The 21,617-nt window shown below is 35.5% G+C and overlaps 1 protein-coding gene across 1 annotated transcript in view; it reads right to left on the bottom strand.

The window, feature by feature from the left end:
• LOC107555402 (matrix metalloproteinase-16-like) overlaps nt 1-21,044 on the bottom strand; it is a 55,188-nt gene extending 34,144 nt beyond the window's left edge. The window contains exons 1-3 of the mRNA XM_016238183.1: nt 20,613-21,044; nt 8,587-8,738; nt 1,713-2,017 (exon numbers count right to left, since the gene is read on the bottom strand). Of these exons, the coding sequence (XP_016093669.1) occupies nt 1,713-2,017; nt 8,587-8,738; nt 20,613-20,723 (568 nt within the window). The 5' untranslated portion in view covers nt 20,724-21,044. The remainder of the gene's footprint in view (nt 1-1,712; nt 2,018-8,586; nt 8,739-20,612) is intronic.
• Between the last annotated feature and the right edge of the window lie 573 nt (nt 21,045-21,617).

Here is a 21,617-nt window from a genome sequence, read left to right as displayed (position 1 = left end):
CGTCGTCTCTCTCTCTCGCGTGCGTTCTGCAGCAGTCACTTGGATAAGTCGTTGTTGCTTGTGGAACTTGTTGACTTTTGATGAGTTTGAGCGCGTGATGCGCGCTGTGAAAAAGTGTGTTGGAAACACAAATTGAGGACCAAATCTGCACCTTATTGATGACCCGTGGCGTTAATATACTGCATCTGTGCCAGCGCGTGATGTAATAAAACTGCAGCTCGTTTTAACTGCAATTTTATACAATCCGCCTTCATTTAGCAAGTGCACTCAAGCATAAACAATTTTCAAGTTCAACACTTTTTGTTCCATTCAGTTGTGGATGCTGCTGATTCACCGAGACCGCCGCGGCTCAGCAAAGAGACATGCGTGTGTGTGTGTGTATGTTTTCCTTTGAAAAAGTTTCCCCAGAAATACCTCGCTATTTAATGCATTTTTCCTTACAAATTGTATTATCAGCATAGCAATTCGAGTAAATGTGTAAAAGGTATGGCATGATGCCATCCTTCTAGAACAATATGCAGTTATGTTAAAATTGTAACTTTAATTGAAATTTGGTGTGAGGTTGAGTTATTTTAGCGTTATTCCAAAATGCTAAAACTGGCACTGTTTTGGAGAGAAATGGGCTCTCATTTTAACCCATATCATGGTGTGTGATGCTGAACTATGAGTTTCTAATGGTGTTTGTATTTGCACTGTTCTAAACATTAATATTTTATGTGCAAAAACAGCATGCTGTCTCAGTGGCCTTACACATGATTTTAAATCTATTTTTTCAAACTTTATGATTTAAATGGGGATGATTGTACTGAGAATAACTTTCATCTTTTCTTCAACTGAATACTGTTTCCGTGCTGTTTTGATGGATTTTAAGGAGTTGGCAGTCAAAATTAAAACTGCTGGATGATAGATATTCTTCATTCTTTATGACAAACAAGCTAATGTGAATTACAGAATGTACAACGTTTTTAAAATCTTTGCCGTCTCATAATTTCAACTTTCTCACAATTGTGACTTTTTATATTACAACTACATATTTTATATTTTAAATGTGATTTTATATCTCACAATAGCAACTTTATATCTCGCAATATTTTACTGTATATCTCAGAAATGTGACTTAATATCTCTTAATTGTGACTTGTTTCTTGTTTCAAATATATCTCACTATTTACTTTATAGCTCACAGTATGAGGTAATTAGATTTGTTTTAACTCTAAATGCAGAAATGGGCTTGCATACTGAAGGGGTGAAGTTTGTAAGTAGCAGGTTTATATATACATTTTTGCAAAGACTTTAAGTCTGGAAACAGGTTTGGGGATGTGATCTTGAATAGTAAAGCTTCAGAACTATGTGTGATATTGCATACTGTATTGTGTATGTGTGGTTGCCAACACTGTTGAACTGCATAGTCCACTTGAGAAATTGGTTACAGTTATTCTGTTGAATATCTAGTTTACTTGATGTAAAGTTACTCAAACAAGTTCCCTAGAACCAGTTCCCCTCTCAATATATCAGTTGCTTTCAATTTAATGGTAAGCTAAAATTGACCAAATACATATACTCTACATGTAAGACTCCATCATTTTCTAGAGCAGTCCAGAAAAGCAGAGTTCATGAGGCAAAGTTATTTGTTTTAATGGAGAGAGAGAGCTGAGATTTACTCTCCAATAAAGCTGGGTTTATATGCGACCCATATAACCAGGTTTACGTACCGTCATGGTTAGGGTTCCCCAGAGTCCAGGGCTCATCCGAATCGAAGTGTGTGTCTCCTCCAATCCCCGGACCGGGAAAGTAGGCATGTGCAAGGAAACCCCCTTCTCCATCGAAGGGGGAGCTATCGCCGTGGAAACCTGAGGCGAAAATGATAGTAATATCCACATCTTTCTTGTTGCGCTCCAGGTCGCTGTAGGGCACTGCCTCGAAACGCAGCGGCGTGACGTTCTGCCACACGTCGAACGCCCGGCGAATGGCATTGTGGGTCTCCTCCGAACCCACCTTAGGCGTGACGTTTTTTATACTGGAAAGAAGGTAAGATGACGATCAGAAAGTTTGTATTTTACATATAATGATCAAATAAACAACTCTGTGTTGCACATAATGAAACGCACAGGACGTTTGACTGCAATAGAGCTTGCTACTTGCATATTTTTGATCTATACATTATGGTGTTGAATTAAATTATATTTATATTTCTCATTTTTTTCTTTTTATAATTCTCTGTGAAGCAGTGTTGTTAAATATAATTTTGTTAATTTAAATAAAGCTAAAGTATAGTATGTAAGTATAATAAATAAAAAGGTAAGTTATAAAATTAATAATAAATTAGTATTTACTACGTAATTACTATTTTATTACGTAATATTACCATCATTTTAATAATTACTATTACTAAAATTACTGGTGGTTACACTTTATTTTAAGGTGTCATTGTTGCAGTGTAATAATATATTTAAGTGGGTCTACTAAGTAATATTAATTAACTACATGTATTTACTATATAGGGTTTGGCTTAGGGTTACTTGCACGTAATTATGCATAATTAATTGATATTATAATAGTAATTACATGTAACATGTGTAACAAGGACACCTAAAAATAAAGTGCTACCAAATAACTAAAACTAAAATAGAAATCAAGCTAAAAACGAATAAAAATGACAAAAGCACATACAATTACTAAAACTTAAATGAAAATGGAAATAAAACAAAGTTTAAGATTTAAACTAATTCAAAATATTAATATTGTAATGATATATAACTAATACTAAAGTAACACTGCATGGTTGCATTTGAGTTTGACCAAAATGCATCTAATAAGGCAACTTAACTTAGCTGGTATTTTGGAACAATTTTCACTTCGAAAATGACTTAAAAGTGTATCTCACTCCATGAAATCTTGCAGAAAGAAAGAGAAACAGAGAGTAAATTAGGGGGAACAGCTGCTTCTCCTGCTCCTCTGCTGGAGGTGTTACAGGTGAAGCAGGGTTTATTTTCTCACTGAGGATTACCAACAGCTCACTGCACTCCAAAAGCCGCCTGGTGTGGGCATATTTTCAAACCTCATATTTTTTAATGATGTGTATGATATGTTTCAAATGTGTTTTTAAGCTCTTTACCAAACCACATTTTCTTTTGCCTCTGGACTGAGTTTGTGAAGGTTGAATGATGCAACTTTGTGCCGCTCTGTCTTATAATGTAGTAATGTGTTGGTGTCAGTGTTGAAGAAGCTACTTTAAGACTGTACACTACCTAGTATACAAGCTACGCATAGTTAGTTCAACCACAGTCAAGCTAATGTTTTGGGAAAAGTAGGCTACCTGCAAGTCATCTAGCCACAACTTAAAGGGCAAAATCTTTTGAAATGAACTGGTAAGTACTTCCAGATGCTCAAATCAAGTGAATCATTTCTTTTTGAACAGCTTAATTTGCATAAACATTCCAAACGAACTGATTCACGGGAATTAAGCAGATCCTCCTTGCTTCATTTGTAGAGTTGTTTTTGTTAAAACTAAAAATAGTTTTTCGGAAATTTTGGAACAAAACAAAAAAACAAACTTAAACTTAAACAACTTCATTGAAAATTTGAAATAATGTCTTGGCAACTAACTGAAATAAAATAAGTTTAGGTTGATGTACTAAAATTACTAAAACTGAAATAAAAATAAGGCTAAATAAAAATATCAGGTAACACTTTACTTGAAGGGGTGTTATATATATATATATATTACTAACTCAATTGATTGTAAATACTGTATATCTATTGATTTTCACTTTTACTTGACAACATATACAAAAGAACACAGTTGTGAATAAATCTTTCTTTTGAGGCAGTTTAACTGAATCGTTTACTGGTTTTCAGTTTATCTGAATGATTCATTCACAAACCACAAACCAATCTGAAACAAAAGCAGTTGGTCAAAATTCTGACTCACTTTCTGATTCATCTTCTTACACAGACTCTGATGCTTAAGCACATACAATATCATTTACTTTAGAACTTCTGTCTGATATGTTTCCCGTGGGTTACTTTAACATTTACTTGAGGTACCTTCATGAGGGTATCTCTTCTTATACAGGTACTACAGCATAGTGCTTGTGTCTATAGTGTATTAGCCAAAACTCTCAATCAACTCAGTAGCAACTGTTTTCTCAAATGTGCTGAGGAATTTAAACTGTATTAAAGCTGTGCCTCTTCAAATATTTACAAGACATAATATCTCATGGAAACCTAAGCTCTCTATCTCTATTTCTCTCTCTCATTCCCTCCAGGTGGTGCAGGATGGGGTTTGGATATCATCCGCATACAGTTGTTCTGTCTGTGAGCGCAAACTATTAGATCAACATCTGGCTTCCACTGTTCATGTATTTTTTTTGTCTTTCTCAGCTGTACTTCCCAGAAATCATAATCCTGACTTTGAACTTCATGGCCCTTCAGATATTTTTTTTCCTCTTTAGGCTTAGATTTTCAGCTCAGCTGCTGTGAAGGCTGCTTGTTAGAGCCGTGTGAGGTGTTTTACAAACGTTCCTGCCGTGTTTCTCATCTGTGACATACAGAATTGATTCAGTTTTAAAAAATCACTGAGAAAAGAAGCATAAATTTGCATCAAGTCTGGATGCCAGAAAGCACTTGGTTGATGACCAGAGCCAGTGGAAATCGTTTCCACAATCTAACCGCGTTAAATCACAGAGACAGGTAGGGGTTAAGTGCTTGTCAAGAGGGCACAATGGTTACAATTCATAGATCACGTCTTTTGGGGTTTGAACCTGTAACTGTTTGGCAGCCCAGCTCTTTAACCACAAGGCTACACCACCACCACCAGAAGGAAATCTTTCCATGGAAAATCCAACAGCAGGGATATTGTCCACTAAACGAAGCAGGGTTGTGTGCCTTTCAGAATTAAATTGAGGGTATGACAGTTATGTACTAAAAATGGAAAAAAAATTCAGATGTGTGCAGCGCATTTTATGGAGGACGAGGACTGTTTCCTGAGAGAGTAGCCTACGATGTCGGTCTGTTTCTATAAAGTGGGGCAATTTCAACTTTGCAAGGACAGTCTGGTGCTTCTGACTCACAGCCAGTAAGTACGTTTTTTATATTTAAATAATTTGCCACTAATGATTCAAACGTGAGTTTTGGGCAGTGTAGAGTAGCGCTTGTTGTTTGTTGTTTCTCCGATCACAAATGCAGACATGGTTTTATGTTTACGCGGCGCGATATGCAACGCAACGCGTAAGAAGACTGTATAAGTCATTATAATCAGTAATTATGTCCCCACTGGATGCAACAAATGTCTCGCTTATAATGGGTTTTATTGGTTTTGTCTCGTCGCTCCGGCCGGACATGGCATCATAGTATGGTAAGGGGTGTAACATTTCCGTCACATGCTTGAGGTATTCGGCCAATCACAATGCACTGGATAGCTGGCCAATCACAGCACACCCCATTTTTTTAGACCGATGAGCTTTGTAAAAATCTACGCGTTTCAGAAAGGCGGAGCATAGAGGAGATACAATAATGTACAGTATGTGGAAAATAATGTGTTTTTTAACCTTAAAGCGCATAAACACATTGCATTACAGCAAATACACAAAATAATGTTCTTTTTAGCAATGTCATATGACCCCTTTAAAAAGTTTCACGTATAGATGACCAAGCTGTCAAAATTCCCGTTCACATGAATCTGCCAAAATTACCAAAAATGCTGACCAAACCAGTAGTTGGCGATGCCACTTTTTAAAGAAATACTACACACCTGCTCGCACAGCTACTGAACACATTATATGCACAAATTTCACGAATTTTGTATTTTTAGTTAACACAGAGAAGGTATCGTTTTCAAAAGTTTTCAGGCCCCCAAAATGCAGTTGTCATATAAATGAATGGCCAAAACACGTAAAAAGTTGTGTAAACACTCCTTCAGAATTCCTTTTTAATTCCTGAATTTGCATTCAATTTTGAATTGAGGTAGCAAACAGCAAGTAGAATTAAAATAAATCAAACTTTTGTTTGTTTAAAAGTCATCAAAAATAAAATGATTAATATAAATAAACTATAAATTAAAATTATTTAAATAAATAAGTAGAGATTTAGACAATTCACAACTTTACAGATTAAATCATAAACCTAGTTTTACTGAATAATTCATGCCAGTGCAAAAATAAGTTATAATAATAATATTTATAGCGTATATTGATATTTAAAAATATATATTTTTAAAATATTATTCAAATGTTAAAATAATATTAATAGATATAGAATAGATTAAAATGTATATTTGTTAAAAAAAAATACGCTGGCCTAGTTGACGTCCAACAAAAGAATGAAACTTGTTTGCATTTAGCAGACACTTTTATCCAAAGTGACTTTCAAAAGAGGAACAAAAGCAAACTATTTTCTAAAATAATCAGCATTTTGCCACAAACGCTTTCCACAGAGCTTGTACTGAACCCTGAGCATCCTTTAAGCCACTAAATTAATAAGACATTTTTATTTTCAATGAAAGCCTAAACCGGCTTCTGTCAAATGAATAGTTAATAACAGTGCCCATTACATATGCTGTTACAACAAAACTTGTGGTATTATACTATCTAAACCCATGTAAACACAAGGGCTCACACGGAAGAGTCACTGAATACACAACACCTCGCTTTGTTCTTTCAAGTCCTTTGCTGGCGATATTGAAACTATGTCAGTTACGTGAATGACTGAGTGTGTGTCACTGGTTATGAGAACACAGACTGCTTTGAGACCAACTCAATTAGCCCAGACTAACACACACACATACAGTGATGCTATTTGTGCTTGTTATAAGCATAAGGATGAACAGAGGCCTCTGTATGTGTGTGTGTGTGTGTGTGTGAGTTCACATGGTATGATCTAGGGTTGGGGGAAAGGTGAAGGGTGGTACAGTCTGGATCAAGACAGAGAGCAGGGAGTGCTGAAGGGAACATCTGCCTACCCATCTGCTCAGCCTGGGTACACACACACACACACACTATCCTGCCTAAAGCCACCATTCCATTACATAATCATAATCTCTCTCTCTATCGCTCTCTTTCTCAGTAGGCCGTATTGTTTGATTTATGTCATATCAAAAGATACACTGGTCTTTTGTCATTTGCAACACAATCAGAGCAGGCCAGAGAGTTTAAAAGCAGAAATGTGAAGCTGGAGTTTTTTGTCAAAGCACTCACATGAATTATTCAATAAGAAAATTTGTTATTTGAGCTGTTCAGCTGTCTAAATCTTCCATGTTTCTAGGTGTATAAACTTCTGCTTATGTTCTACAGTGGTGTGAGTTTATCTGTCACAGCCGTCACACAAACCCACCGACACAATACTGTCAGGCAGATTATTTTGAGGCAAATGTAACATGGTTATATTTGAATATAGGTCATACATACATAAACTGTGGGATTATCAAAGAAATATTGCATTTATAGAGAGCATCATGTTGGTACATGTCACAACAATACAAATCACTTGTCGCTGAGGTTATATAAGAACAATAACTCATTGTAAGAATGTTAGTCAGAAAAGATGCTGTATATGCCAAAAAAAAATTCACATTTATAATAATCAAAAATGTATCTTCAGTGATTTCTGAAGGACCATGTGACACTGAAGACTGGAGTAATGACACTAAAAATTCAGCTTTGCATCACAGGAATAAATTACATTTAAAATATATTAAAATAGAATACAGTTACTTTACATTGTATTAATATTTCACAATATTACTGCTTTTACTGCATTTTAACAAAATAAAAGCAGCTTTAGTCAACATAAGAGACTTCTTTTAAAAACATATGTATATAAGAGTTGAAGTAATTTGAAAAATAATTTGGCTTGAATAATTTAGAGCAACTAGATCCTTTAATCTAGTCATTCCAATAAAGGTTTGTAAAGACAGAGAGAAAGAGGCCAGCTGGGACAGGGGAAGAGATGAGAATGTTGGATTTAGGACGAGTGAAGGGATTTTGGTGAGGTGAGGGAGAAGAATCTGACAGCCTAATTATCTCAGCACTGCTGCTGGCACTGCAAAAATCATTTCCTTAATCAGTATTAGTGGCATCTTCCAGTAAACATATTTAAACATCCTTAAAACAAGACACATTTATACTTGAGAAACAACATTGCATAAAATATTAAAACTTGTTTTCAGAGAATATATTTTGAATTAAGTGTGTTTTTCTTACCCCATTGGCACAAAGTTTTTTTTCTTGATTCAAGCATAAACCTCACTAAATAATGTTGGAATTATGCTTAAAAGAAAAGTAAGAAAAATACACTTTCTCTGAAGTATTTTAAGCAATTTTGCTTCTAAACAAAATGTGTCAGGAATTGAACCCATGACTTTGGCATTACTAGTGCAGGTGTTGGTAGAGACAGTCCATGATGGGGAACTAAACATGCTGGCAACCGTCTTTGCTGGTTTTCGCAATGGTAAAGTATGGCCACTTATTTTGTTGTACACAGTCAATGATGTTAAAGAGTTTCTGAGAAGAACAACATCATGTTAAACTTCTGACCCAGAATCAGTTGATATTGGATTGAGTGACCGTGTGAGAGTGTAACTGCTATACTCACTCAATGGTGTTCTTATCCAGTTCACCGGTGACGTTAAGGCCGTAGAGACGCTGCATGGCAGCGATAGCAGAATGCATGGTCTGTTCTGACCGCAGGACGGACATTCTGGGGTCTGTGGGAGGGAGGTAGCCATACCTCTGCAGCCAAGCCTGAGAGTGAGAGAGACCTTTGTTTAAATGTTACTTCTGTGGGAACATATATTATTTTAAGCATGAGTTGATGCATTAATACATTTTCATTCTTTGCATGCTGAGTGGAACATATAACCGTAGCTTTACATGCAAGGCTGAACTACCTCCTATGTTTCTAATTAATGTGTAATTATCATAATTCATCACATTAATTAATCTCACATTTGTATATATAAATGGTTTTCTCATTAATGCTGGAGAGCAGCGGTAGGAAGTGCTTACACGGATCCTCTGCTGACCCATCTGCTGCCTTCAGCCAACAGCCAAATGCATCACAACTCTACAACACTCATCATGACACTGAGTGTATGTGTGTGTGTGTGTGTGTGAATCATCATCTCTCCTCTAGCTATAAGAACATCCCTGTCCTAACGTGCCCTTTTCTAAAGTCACTGTGGCTGTGCTAAAGAGAACACACACAAAAAATGGGTTTTAAATGTTAAAAAAATTGACATTGTGAATGTTCAGAACATTCAGAAATAACGTTTTTTATAACATAATGGGAATGTTAGTACAATTTACCATTTCAAGACTAAACATACATTTTTTTAAGTTGAAACAACATTGTTTATTTATTTATTAACAATGTATTTTTGTTTGCTGGCATATTGCTTTTTTAGTAATTCGACACATTAACTAGTATAGTATTATTTAGTATACTAACTTTCATAAAACTTAGACTGTGCATTAAGAAAAAAATACTTAAATTAGACATTATATGCCACACGCAAAGAAATAACTGGCTTGAAAATCAGACAACTGGGGTTCTGTTCCTTCTTCGCTTCGACATCTATTGTATTTGCATACAGAAAATGAAGCTTTTTTGCATTGTGGATCATTTTCAGTCATGAGAATGATATTTATTTTGCACTATAATATAATATAATATAATATAATATAATAATACATGTTTAAAGTTTAATTTAATGCAATTTAATTTAATTTATTTTACAGAATTTATTTACACATTTTGACTGAATTATTTTGCATTCTAATTGTATCCTCTTGAGAGCCATCTGTTTTTCAGTTGTCCTAAGATGAACTGCACCACTCTCATGCCTCAATACGAGATTTATAGTATGCTAGCTGGCATCCAAACAGTCACATATAATTAGCGAGGAACACAAAACAGTGGAAATGACGATAGAAAGAAGGATAATCCGAAGCGTTTGGCACTTTAGGTTCATCCTCGTGTTCCCTGGTGTCTAAACTCATTTCTTCTTCCAGCTTTCCTGTGTTATATACCCTCTTTTATCTGCTGATGATAGACAGCTGAGCTCCACACAGCAGGTCAATGTTTTCTAACACCTCTCTGTCAATCACCTTATATCAGAGCAGAGACACATTTAATACAGTAAAGACAGATACATGCGTGTTATGTAAGTAGAGAAATAATCAGAAAAGGTCTCCTCTGAGCTATGGATTATTCAGTGTATGACTGGTACATTTCACCGTATCTAGTCAACGTTAGTGTGCCTTTAAGACAGGGAGGAGGTTTTGTGAGGACTGAAGTTACCCCAGGGGACCTCTAGAGGGAGAGAGAGTGATCTGAGGTGCTTTTGGATTTGGGAACACTTGGCATGTTTGGTGCAGCTTCAAGAAGATTGAGGCAATTAAAAACCACAACCAGGATACAACAAGATACGTTGGCTCCTTGGATGTGGACTGCACGCCAAATGAACAAAGAGCTTTGGGCCTACAGGTGTATTTTGGCGAGACTGACATTTATTTACTTGGCAGATGCTGTTGTCAAAAGCACTTTACTGTACTTTTTATCACTCAAGTGTCTTGCTGAAAGACACTTTGGGCTACAAGCTTTAAGTTATAAGCCCAGATACTCCCAACTCGTTTATTCCTTGTTTATTATTTTTTTGCTGAAAACTGTTAGCTACCTCTTGTTTTTTTGTTAATGCATCTTGATTTTTGAAACCCATCAGCCATTCATGTATGATTATGGATGTGTTCCAAATAGCAAACTAGTCGATGAGAAAGGTATCCGTTAGCATTTCCATTCATCTCATTGGCAGTTACACATCTACTGAAGGACTTTCTGGAAGAAGTGAGCTGTCTTCTTTGCTCATAGGTACATTTTTCATGAGCCAATCACATGAGCCATCAATACCATATGAATAACATTCAGGAAAATGATGCCTGAAATTCCTATTTTGTAGTATTGCACACTTAGTCTCAAAATATTGGTCACTAGGAAAATGTTTACTGTAATATAATGAAATATTATATATGTGATTATATATTGCTTCCAAATGTTTTATTTTGTCAGAGTGTACAACAATTTTTCAAAAGTTTTTTTAATAGTACATATGCTAGTATTCTCTTTTTGAACATAATACTGTTATTTTAGTATTATTTATATACTAATAGCATTTATTAGTATTTAAAATTAGGATTGAATTTTTATATTTTTAGTTTTTATTTTAATTTGTCTTTTTTGTTTTGTTTTGTCCTTTTGTGCCATTTGTATTATTATTATTAATATTATTAATATTTATTTGTATTTCTATTTAAATTTTAGTTTTAGTAATTTTAGTACTTTTTATTTTACTTCAGTTAGTTGCTAAATCAACATAATTTATAATTTTTTTTTTTACATTTTGTTAAGTTAACATTTTTTTTAATCTAATATTTATATTCTAAGAAAAATTTTTATATTTTGCAAACAATTTCATTTTTAATAGTTTTATTTTTAGTTATAAAACTATAAAAATAACACTGGAACATAGCCATTGCTGAACTCCAAAAAGGTCAACCAACATCACATAATATGATTTCGGCCGGGGCGGACCTGACGTCGTAGTCTGTTTGCCGAACCACGCCACTGAACTTTCAGAGCTGATGTGCTTCATGGATCACTAGCTAATAAGCCAAACGAGGCCTAATTAGCCTCATAGAAACATCAAAGCTGAACCCTAAAGGCCGTCCGAATGCTTCATTAGCAATGAAACGCCCTCAGAGAGAAGATGTGACCATGGCAACACGTACAGATGGAGTATAGATCACAGATAAATAAGTGACTGTTGGGCTTGCCTAGTCAAAAATACTTCTAATTCCATCCTGTATAATCCTTTGTTCATCTTTAGAAGTGAGATATCTGGGGGGGTAGATATTTTAACAAAAAGCTTATACTTTTAGCTTTTTGTTAAAAAGCTAAAAGTATAAACATTTGGATCTGTGGTGCTTTCAAAGCAGGAATCCAAACCTGTCAAGTAACAGCAACACTTGCTCAACCACTGGTGTGAGTTTGGGGCGGGGCTATCTATTTGTCTGACCAATGACAGACAAGGGGTGTGTACAGGGAAACCTGTGTGAAAACAGTCACTATTTTGGCAATTCCAAGTGAAGCTAGAACTCAAGTGAAGCTAGAACTCAGACTGTTGAGTTTGCCTAGTCAAAAATACTTCACATTCCCTCCTTTAAAATCCTATGTGCGTCTTTAGAATTGAAATATCTGTTTTTTATGTTAAAAAGCTAAAAGTGTAATCATTTGGATCTCTGGTTCTTTCAAAACATTGTTTGTTTGAGAATCCAGACCCGCACAGCAACACTTGCTCAACCAATGGTGTGAGTTTGGGGCGGGGCTATTTTTTGTCTGACCAATGACAGACAAGGGGTGTGTTCAGGGAGACCTGTGTGAAAACAGTCACTATTTTAGCAATTCCAAGTAAGGCTAGAACTCAGAACTTTTACAGATTATTAGACTTGATTATTGTATGGGCTTTTGGAAAGCTTTACAACACAAATGCATTTTAATGTGTGATTTAATCTTCATCCCTGCATGCAATTTGAGTTGCCATAACTATTTTGCTGCCTCTCTGTATATAATATGCTGTTTCTAAGCACATTGTTTAGCTTATATTAGTACCTTTTCACACAATGGTGCTTAACTGCTGTCTGTTTTAGCTAAGCTGCGACGCCAGACACATGGGATCTCTTGCGCCACCTGTGCTTACGTGAGTGTAAGTGTGTGTGGGTAAAGGCTATCGCTCTCTGGTATCGGTTTTCACACGCACTAAATTATTCATCCGGACACATACCAAAGCGTCATATCGCACATGGGATCTCCATGGCTACCCCCTCCATCTCATGCTTTCCATCAACCGCTGCCGACTGTTTTGGCCAAATGTCAGAGAATGTCACAGTTCTCTAACAGATCTAGCACGCTTTTAACCTCTCAACCCAGTTCCAAACAAAACATTTTCATTCATTCGCAGTTCATTCCCTCCAGAGAGAGCTTTGTGTCTGTTGTTCAGAATGGAGTACTAGCATAATGCATATTGCTCAGTATTGTATACAGCCTAGTATTGTATAGTATGTGAAGCACATCTTACGGTATCCTAAAGTGTTGTTCATTATGTTGCATGTTTAATTTAGTGAGTGACATCATTTTGCATTTTTAATCCCATCTTTATGTTATGACTTCTTAAATGAATAATGAAACATGAATTAGATATTAACTTTGTGCTTCTATTTAATTCGTCACATTTCAAATGGAAGGGAAAAAATACCAAATACATAAATAAATAAAGTTTTTTCTTGGATTATGACATTATTTCCATGTTACTATAAAAACACACAAAAAACCATACTGGCCCTGAACATTTGAATAGTAGTGTATACATTTTACACACAAAAAAACAACAAATAAAACGGTAAAACACACACATTACATTACACATTTTTTGTAACATAATCGGACAACTTTTTGATTACTTTTAGATTACTTTTTAGATTTTGACCTAACTTGTTTTTGATTTAAATAATATAATCTTAATATAATATTAATAATATTAATATAATCTAATACTTTGTATATACAGTACACTGTAAAACGTGATTGATTTCAAATTATTTTGATTTGTTTCAAGTCAAAAATACAATTAAATAAGACTACCTTAAGTTAAGTTACATCTTACGGTATCCTAAAGTGTTGTTCATTATGTTGCATGTTTAATTTAGTGAGTGACATAATTTTGCATTTTTAATCCCATCTTTATGTTATGACTTCTTAAATGAATAATGAAACATGAATTAGATATTAACTTTGTGCTTCTATTTAATTCGTCACATTTCAAATGGAAGGGAAAAAATACCAAATACATAAATAAATAAAGTTTTTTCTTGGATTATGACATTATTTCCATGTTACTATAAAAACACAAAAAAAACCATACTGGCCCTGAACATTTGAATAGTAGTGTATACATTTTACACACAAAAAAACAACAAATAAAACGGTAAAACACACACATTACATTACACATTTTTTGTAATATAATCGGACAACTTTTTGATTACTTTTAGATTACTTTTTAGATTTTGACCTAACTTGTTTTTGATTTAAATAATATAATCTTAATATAATATTAATAATGTTAATATAATCTAATACTTTGTATATACAGTACACTGTAAAACGTGATTGATTTCAAATTATTTTGATTTGTTTCAAGTCAAAAATACAATTAAATAAGACTACCTTAAGTTAAGTTACACCAACAAAAGTTATTTTCAAAGAGCCAGGTTATGTCAACATTTTTATACTGTATAGTCAGTGTCTATGCCATGTAGAAGTGAGCTTGCCATCAAGTCATCACTGGATTGAGCTCCAAGGACATTTTTCCAGGTCCCTACAGTGTCAACAGAAAACCCCAAAGATCTCAAGAGAGCTTATAGTGTCATGTGCGTTTGTTGAACAACAGCAATCACCCGTGCCATTAAAGATTGAAGAGCAACAGTCTCTTTCGGCACACTAACATTACGCCAAGGAAAACAGCAAGAGACGGCGCGAGCGAGACAAAAAAGAAAGAAAATAACGTCCGGGGAGTAAGAAAGCTAGAAATAGACATTGCATACAGACAGAACCACGCGTTTGGGTTGCACTGGTGCGCTCGCTTCTCGCAGGACAGATAAACAGACGGATGTGTCGTCCCCTCCACAGTGAAAATCTGCTCGCCGTATAGAGCCAAACTGACATCAGAGAGACCATGTGTGAACGCAATATGCTACATGAAGCACAGAGCACTACGATCTTGCCTGGAAATGCACACGTTGACACAATGTATGAACAGAATGCATGCATGCATTGATGCTTGCACAAGCATTGGATGACGTTGTGCGCAAATGCAACAACCGTTAACAAATAAGAGCTGAGAAAAAGTCAACAATCTACTCGTGTCCTCAGTAGGCCTCAAGACAGAAAGCAGCACTCAGAAACACTGCAAAAGCATAAACACATGATGAAGCGAACGATCTAATAAACATTTGAGCTTCTGTTCATTCATGAGCCTTCAAAAGAGACTCTCATGTTGTACTCAGGAACAAAACCGACTTAGTCAAATGGCTCCATTATTCATGGGGTTCTTGTGATCGAATCTGTCGGCCGGTGAGAAAGACAGAACTGAACCCATTCAGTTGGGCCGTCACGGACTCTGTGCTCAGCAGGACGCAACCTCACTGCCTCTAGTACACATATAAAGTTAAAGCGAAGGGCTTATGGGATGGGTTGCGCATTGTGTATTCTCTTTGAAGCTGTGTGTTGTGTTGAGTGCCGAGTGTGAGAGAATATGTGTATTATATGTGCAAGTGTGACAAAACCCAAAGCATGGCTCGGAATAATGTGATTTTGCACCTGATACTCAGAACAGATTAGCTAAATATAGGCCTAATATGACCTGTTCAACCCAAAACACTGGCCATACAATTAGGGCTCGCTGATATTTTGAATATTTTTGAAATATCTGAGATGCCAATCCTTCATTACTCATATATATGCAAGCTTTTTAACAGTGTTTTTGATTTAGAAAAATTATTAGTCAGATTTGTTTCAATTCATTTACATGAATCAGTTCAAATGGTCTATTTATATCGATTTGATCAACCCCAAAATGCTGCTGTACATTTAGGGCTGGGCAATATAATGAACAGTTATGAAATATTTGAGATGATGATACTTCCTTGTCTTGCAACTCTCAATTATGAGTGCTTTAAAACATTTTTAGTATAATCTTTAATTTATCAAAGTGGCATTTAGAGTCAGTTCAATGTGTCTGAATCAATTCAAACTGTCCATTTATATGAATCAGTTCAACTCTGATTCAATGATTCATTTGCATCATTGCTCAAAAGTGTTCATGAAATATAGGCCTAATATGACCTGTTCAACCCAAAACACTGGCCATACAATTAGGGCTCGCTGATATTTTGAATATTTTTGAAATATCTGAGATGCCAATCCTTCATTACTCATATATATGCAAGCTTTTTAACAGTGTTTTTGATTTAGAAAAATTATTCAGATTTGTTTCAATTCATTTACATGAATCAGTTCAAATGGTCTATTTAAATCGATTTGATCAACCCCAAAATGCTGCTGTACATTTAGGGCTGGGCAATATAATGAACAGTTATGAAATATTTGAGATGATGATACTTCCTTGTCTTGCAACTCTCAATTATGAGTGCTTTAAAACATTTTTAGTATAATCTTTAATTTATCAAAGTGGCACTTAGAGTCGGTTCAATGTGTCTGAATCAATTCAAACTGTCCATTTATATGAATCAGTTCAACTCTGATTCAATGATTCATTTGCATCATTGCTCAAAAGTGTTCATGGATGTCTCTGCATAGTATTTTCCCACTCCAAATGCTGGAATTCAGTTAGGGCTGGGCAATATATAAAATATTTATGACATATTTATTTATGATGGTCCTTCCTTCTCCTACGATTCTCAAATATGACCACTTTAGTACCGTTTTTGAATTTTCAAATTAGCATTAGAATTTGTTCAATTCATATACATGAATCAGTTCAAACTGTCCATTTATATGAATCAATTCAGCTCTGATTCAATGAATCATTTGCATCATCACTCAAAGAATGTTCATGGAAGTCTCAGCATAGGTTTATTATTCTCAGCGTTTTAGTAAAATAAATATTGCAGTTTTTGGTATGTGATGTTATATTTGTACTGGAAGCTTAGTATTTTTATACAGATTTTTAATATAAAAACAGAATTATTTAGTAAACAACAGTTTGGAAACTTATTTTATATTATATTTTACTGTATTTCCATTTACTGGTCCATTTAGGTCATTTTTTGAGTTAGTTCGGAGTAAATGCAAAAGTAGATATATTATAATATCATGGATTCTTCAGTGCATCCAGTGTATGCACGTGTATTTTGGGGTGAATCACTGTAGCCATGGTGGTAAAAATAACATTCGCTCTTGTTTTAATGAAAGATTAGCAAAATGATAGAAACTGCAATAGAAAGTTGGAGGCTGAACTCCATCTGACTCCTATTCACGCACACACATCATGTTATACGAAGTGACAAACATCATCCAAACATGTCATTCTGGAGAGAATACGCCTTTGTTGGAGAGATGTGACAGAGCTTTATCTGTTCACAGTGACGATTTTCTGTAGACTGACAGCTCTGGCGCTATTTTACAGCTTGCTGCGTGCGTTTTCGCAAGACGTGACGACTTAAATCTATACAATGAATGAAATAACGCCTCCATAATCCAAACGATTTATATTAATACAACTTTTTCCATTTAATAAATCTTACTTTTTAATTAAAAAATAAATCAGTTGTGTCCCCAGGAGATAATTCCTCGGCTGGTTCTGGGAGGCCATTCTTCAACGGAAAGCCTCGTAAAGACCTCCAGAGAGCAATACGTATGGAGAGCGCGAGAACTGCCAAGAAAAGATTACATGTCCATTGTCAGCTCTTAATAATTTGGCTTTCTGAAAGACCAAATAGTTTGTCAATGGTTTCTTTTATAACACACCTCACTGCCTTCGCCGCACACTAGTTAAATCCCTCTTTTGTCTGTCTGTCACACACTATTAATAATGTCTCTCTCCAAAACACACACATAGAAAGTGACAGAAAGCGAGCGGGAGAGAGAGAGAGAGACCTTGTCTACTGTACTGAGAGTGTGTACATTGTACGTTTGAAAAGATATTGAACCATAACACAATAAAACTAGTTTAATGTGTCTGGTAAAACAGTGTTAATCATGTGGAACTGCAAGGAAGGGAGGAAATTGAGGTGATGCTGTGGCCCAGTGACCAATCAGCTCCTGACCTCAGTCCCACAGAGACGGTCATAACCTGGACGGATTTAGGTTAAACTACAGATCCGTCATTTAGAAAGACAGAGACTTGTCTTATCCCTCCCAAGCCAATGAATGTGTGTGCACAGGAAGCTACCAATATAACCCTCTGCCATTGCCACTGCCACACCAGCAGAGCATGTAAGCCAAACCGCACCAATAAACTTCAATGTTTTACATCAGTGTCCTTTTATAACCTCAGACAAGTGGAAAATGCATTCTGTCTGACTCCTTGATGCTTTTTTACCCTAGCAGATTGAATGTTTGATTCAAGCAAGGCTTTCTTAAAGGGACAGTTCACCTAAAATCAAAGTTCTGTCATCCTTTACTTGCCCTCATGTCATTCCAAACCTGCATTCTTAAAAAAATAGGGTTTTTAAAGGTGTTTTTTTTTGCAGCAATGCCATAGAAGAACCAGTGTGAAGAACATTTTGTTAATCTAAAGAACCTTTTCCCCCTGTAAAGAACCTTTTGTGGAATGAAAATGTTAAAAGTTCTTCATCAATGCCAATAAAGAGCCTTTATTTTTTTTAAGAGTGTGTATGACTTTGAGGAACACAAAACAAGATATTTTGAAGAATGTTGAGGTCCAAAAAACATTGAAACCCATTGGCTTTCATTGCATGGACAAATTTTGTGTACAGTCTATTGGTTTTAGTGAGTTAATGATGACCGAATTTTTGAGTAAACTATCCTTTTCACTCTTGAAATTAAAAGTCCAAAAGAGTGTTTTTGCTACAGTGCCATAGAAGAACCATTTTGGGTTCCCCAACTAATCGTTTATTTTTTCACTCTTAAAAATAAAGACTCTTTATCGGCATCTGTGGTGTCATGAAGAACCGATAACATCCATGGAAACTTTCCATTGCACACTTGTTCTTTATGGTGAAAAAAGGTTCTTCAGATTGTTGAAATGCTCAAAAAAGAACTGTTTCTTTGAAGAACTGTTCCCTGAAAGGCCATGAAAGCCCGTTTACAATCTTGAAAATAAACGTTCTTTATTGGCATCAATTCATAGCACCTTTCCAAATCACAAAATGATCTTTATAGTGGAAAAGAAGGTTCTTTAGATTATGAAATCTTTACTAAGAAAAAAAGATGTTTCTTTTAAGAATTGTTCACTAAAAGGTTGGGGAACCTAAAATGGTTCTTCTATGGTATCATTGCGAAAACCCTCTTTTGGAAACTTTATTTTTAAGAGTGTCGTATGAAGAATATTTGAACAATCTGAAGAACCTGTGCGATGGAAAGTTTCGATGAATTTTAAAGCTTCTGCATGAAACCATTGATGCCACTGGTGCTTTCTTCTAAAAAGAAATTCAAATCAGTCCAGTGAAGAAGTTTGTATCAAGCTGATCTGATTCACATACTCTGTATTCCGCTTTGCTTCTCACTAATTTATACACTGGGATGCTTAAATACACGGTGACTGGGGACTTTAAAGTGCATGGTACTGTAAAATGTTATTGAATTGCTGCTGTCCTGAGAAAGCCTCTAATCTCAAAGGGTCTAAAATAGCAATCTTCCGAGAGACAGAAAGAATAACGGTTGTCAGGATGAAGATTTAGGGCGTCTCAAGCTATTGTTTGCTTTACCGCAGATTTTAGGCTCCTTAAAGACATAAAGGGCATCTGACACAACTGTCAAGCTCATAAACAGGCGGTCTGCCTCTGCAACACCGTCCAGCGCTTGAGGAGAAAAACTTTGTCCTGAACACACTTCACTATTCCAAACAACACAAACAGCCGTCTCATTTGAGCATAACTTCTGACCGACTGTAAATTCACAGCGGACTTTTATAATGTTGGCACGTTTCGAAGGCAAAAGCTTTCTTTGCTGCTTTGCATGAAATGCTGCTGCATTTCTAATAAAAACGAAAAGCTGAACTGTAACAGCATGCATACCGTTACAATATTTAGGCTGTAATGACAGGTTGACTTCTTTGGTTACTGGCCGGATATCAAGTCATGTCGAGTTGATTTATTCCACCCTTTGGTGAATCAGATTGTGCCAATAGAACAAACCTGAGTGTGTGTGTGTGTGTGTGTGCGCATGTGTCCAAAACAGCAGGAAAAGAGAACACACAAGCTTTTGGAGCGGAATAATGGAAGTGTATGGACTAAACTCCTCTTTAGGAGCACTTATTGTGCACATAGCATATATAGTACATAGTGCACAAGCACTTCACTGTGTTTTTGAACAAATTAGCTAGCCTATAGACTGAAGTAGCAACATCATGTTATGTATAAATACAATGCATTACAATAGTGATAATACTAACAAAAGTGTATTTGCTTCACAACACAAGCTGCAGGCTATTTTTTATTTACTAAGCAACTGCACTGTAACTTGAACACTAATTTCGTCTGTGAGCCCTTGTGTGATACATTAGCACATTTGACATTGATTTGATTAATAAGTTAATGTATAAATCATAAACCCTCGGTCTTAACATAACAGTAAACATTCACCAACAAGTCTCAGAAATAACAATGCAAGGCATTCATCTGCATTGTTGTCATTTGATCAACTTGATTGTTTGCGTGTTATAGAGAGATTAAACGTGCAAAGCTTGAATCGGTGAACTGCATTAGTAGTTTGCATGCAAACTGGCTCAATCCAGCGCAGGGTTTGTTCTGTATGTAGAGCTGTGAAGGACATCAACATCATCTCTTCTGTGGATCTCTTACCTCCACACTGAATTGCTGCTCCTCACCGTCCACAGCACATAAAATCCACAGCAAGAACTGCGCGCACAAGCAATTCAACCCTCTTCTATTATGCAGTGTTAACAAAACCATAATGACCCGTATTTATTCGTTTTGGCTGCTTTTATTAATAGTCAATAAAAAAAAGCAAAGAACAAAAGAAGGAATAAATCCCCCTGGTCTCAGTGGGTTGGAAACATTAGAGGCAGACAAACAGTCGTCACGTCGAGAGATATAATAATGATGAAGATATCATATCACTCCGGGGGGCTCTGGTCGCGTTGTTTGCGCTTTCAGAGTTCGTCTCTTCTTTGTCTCCCGGAGGCGCAGATGTGATGATGATGATGCTCAGATAAGTCACATTTAGTTGTGCTGCTCCTCTTCTGCTGAGCGCGATGGACTGCGAGTTTTCAACCATACCTCTCCCCTCTGCGCATGCGCGCTGAATCCCACCTCAGCGGAGAACCCACGGAGAACAACGTCACGGAATCCGAGCTCAGAAACCCAACACCAAACTGGAGTAAATAAACAGATAGTGTACTATAATAATCATAACAACAATAACATGTACATTTGATTGCCTTTATTACATTTTATATAAGCTAACTTATTTATATGAGTACATTTCAAAATCTACCAACATATGTAGGCTACTAAATGTTTCGGTATATATAACATACACACACGTTTAACAAATTAATAACAAATTAATACATACTGTTAATATTTGTTTGTTCTTTTAATCAAACACACACACACACACACACACACAATTAATATTAATGAATTTATATTAATATCAAATTAATGAATCAATATACTTAATATAATAATATATAATATGTGTGTGTTGTAGCCTTTATATAACATTTTATTTACTATATATAATAAACTGTAATATATATATATATATATAACACATATATGTGTATTTATAACACATTAATACATACAACTTTGATTTAGTCTATATATTATATTAAAATA

Source organism: Sinocyclocheilus grahami, unplaced genomic scaffold (genome assembly GCF_001515645.1).
Source record: "Sinocyclocheilus grahami isolate Dianchi unplaced genomic scaffold, SAMN03320097.WGS_v1.1 scaffold19.1, whole genome shotgun sequence".
Taxonomy (NCBI): domain Eukaryota; kingdom Metazoa; phylum Chordata; class Actinopteri; order Cypriniformes; family Cyprinidae; genus Sinocyclocheilus; species Sinocyclocheilus grahami.
This window is presented reverse-complemented; position numbering and strand designations above follow the sequence as displayed.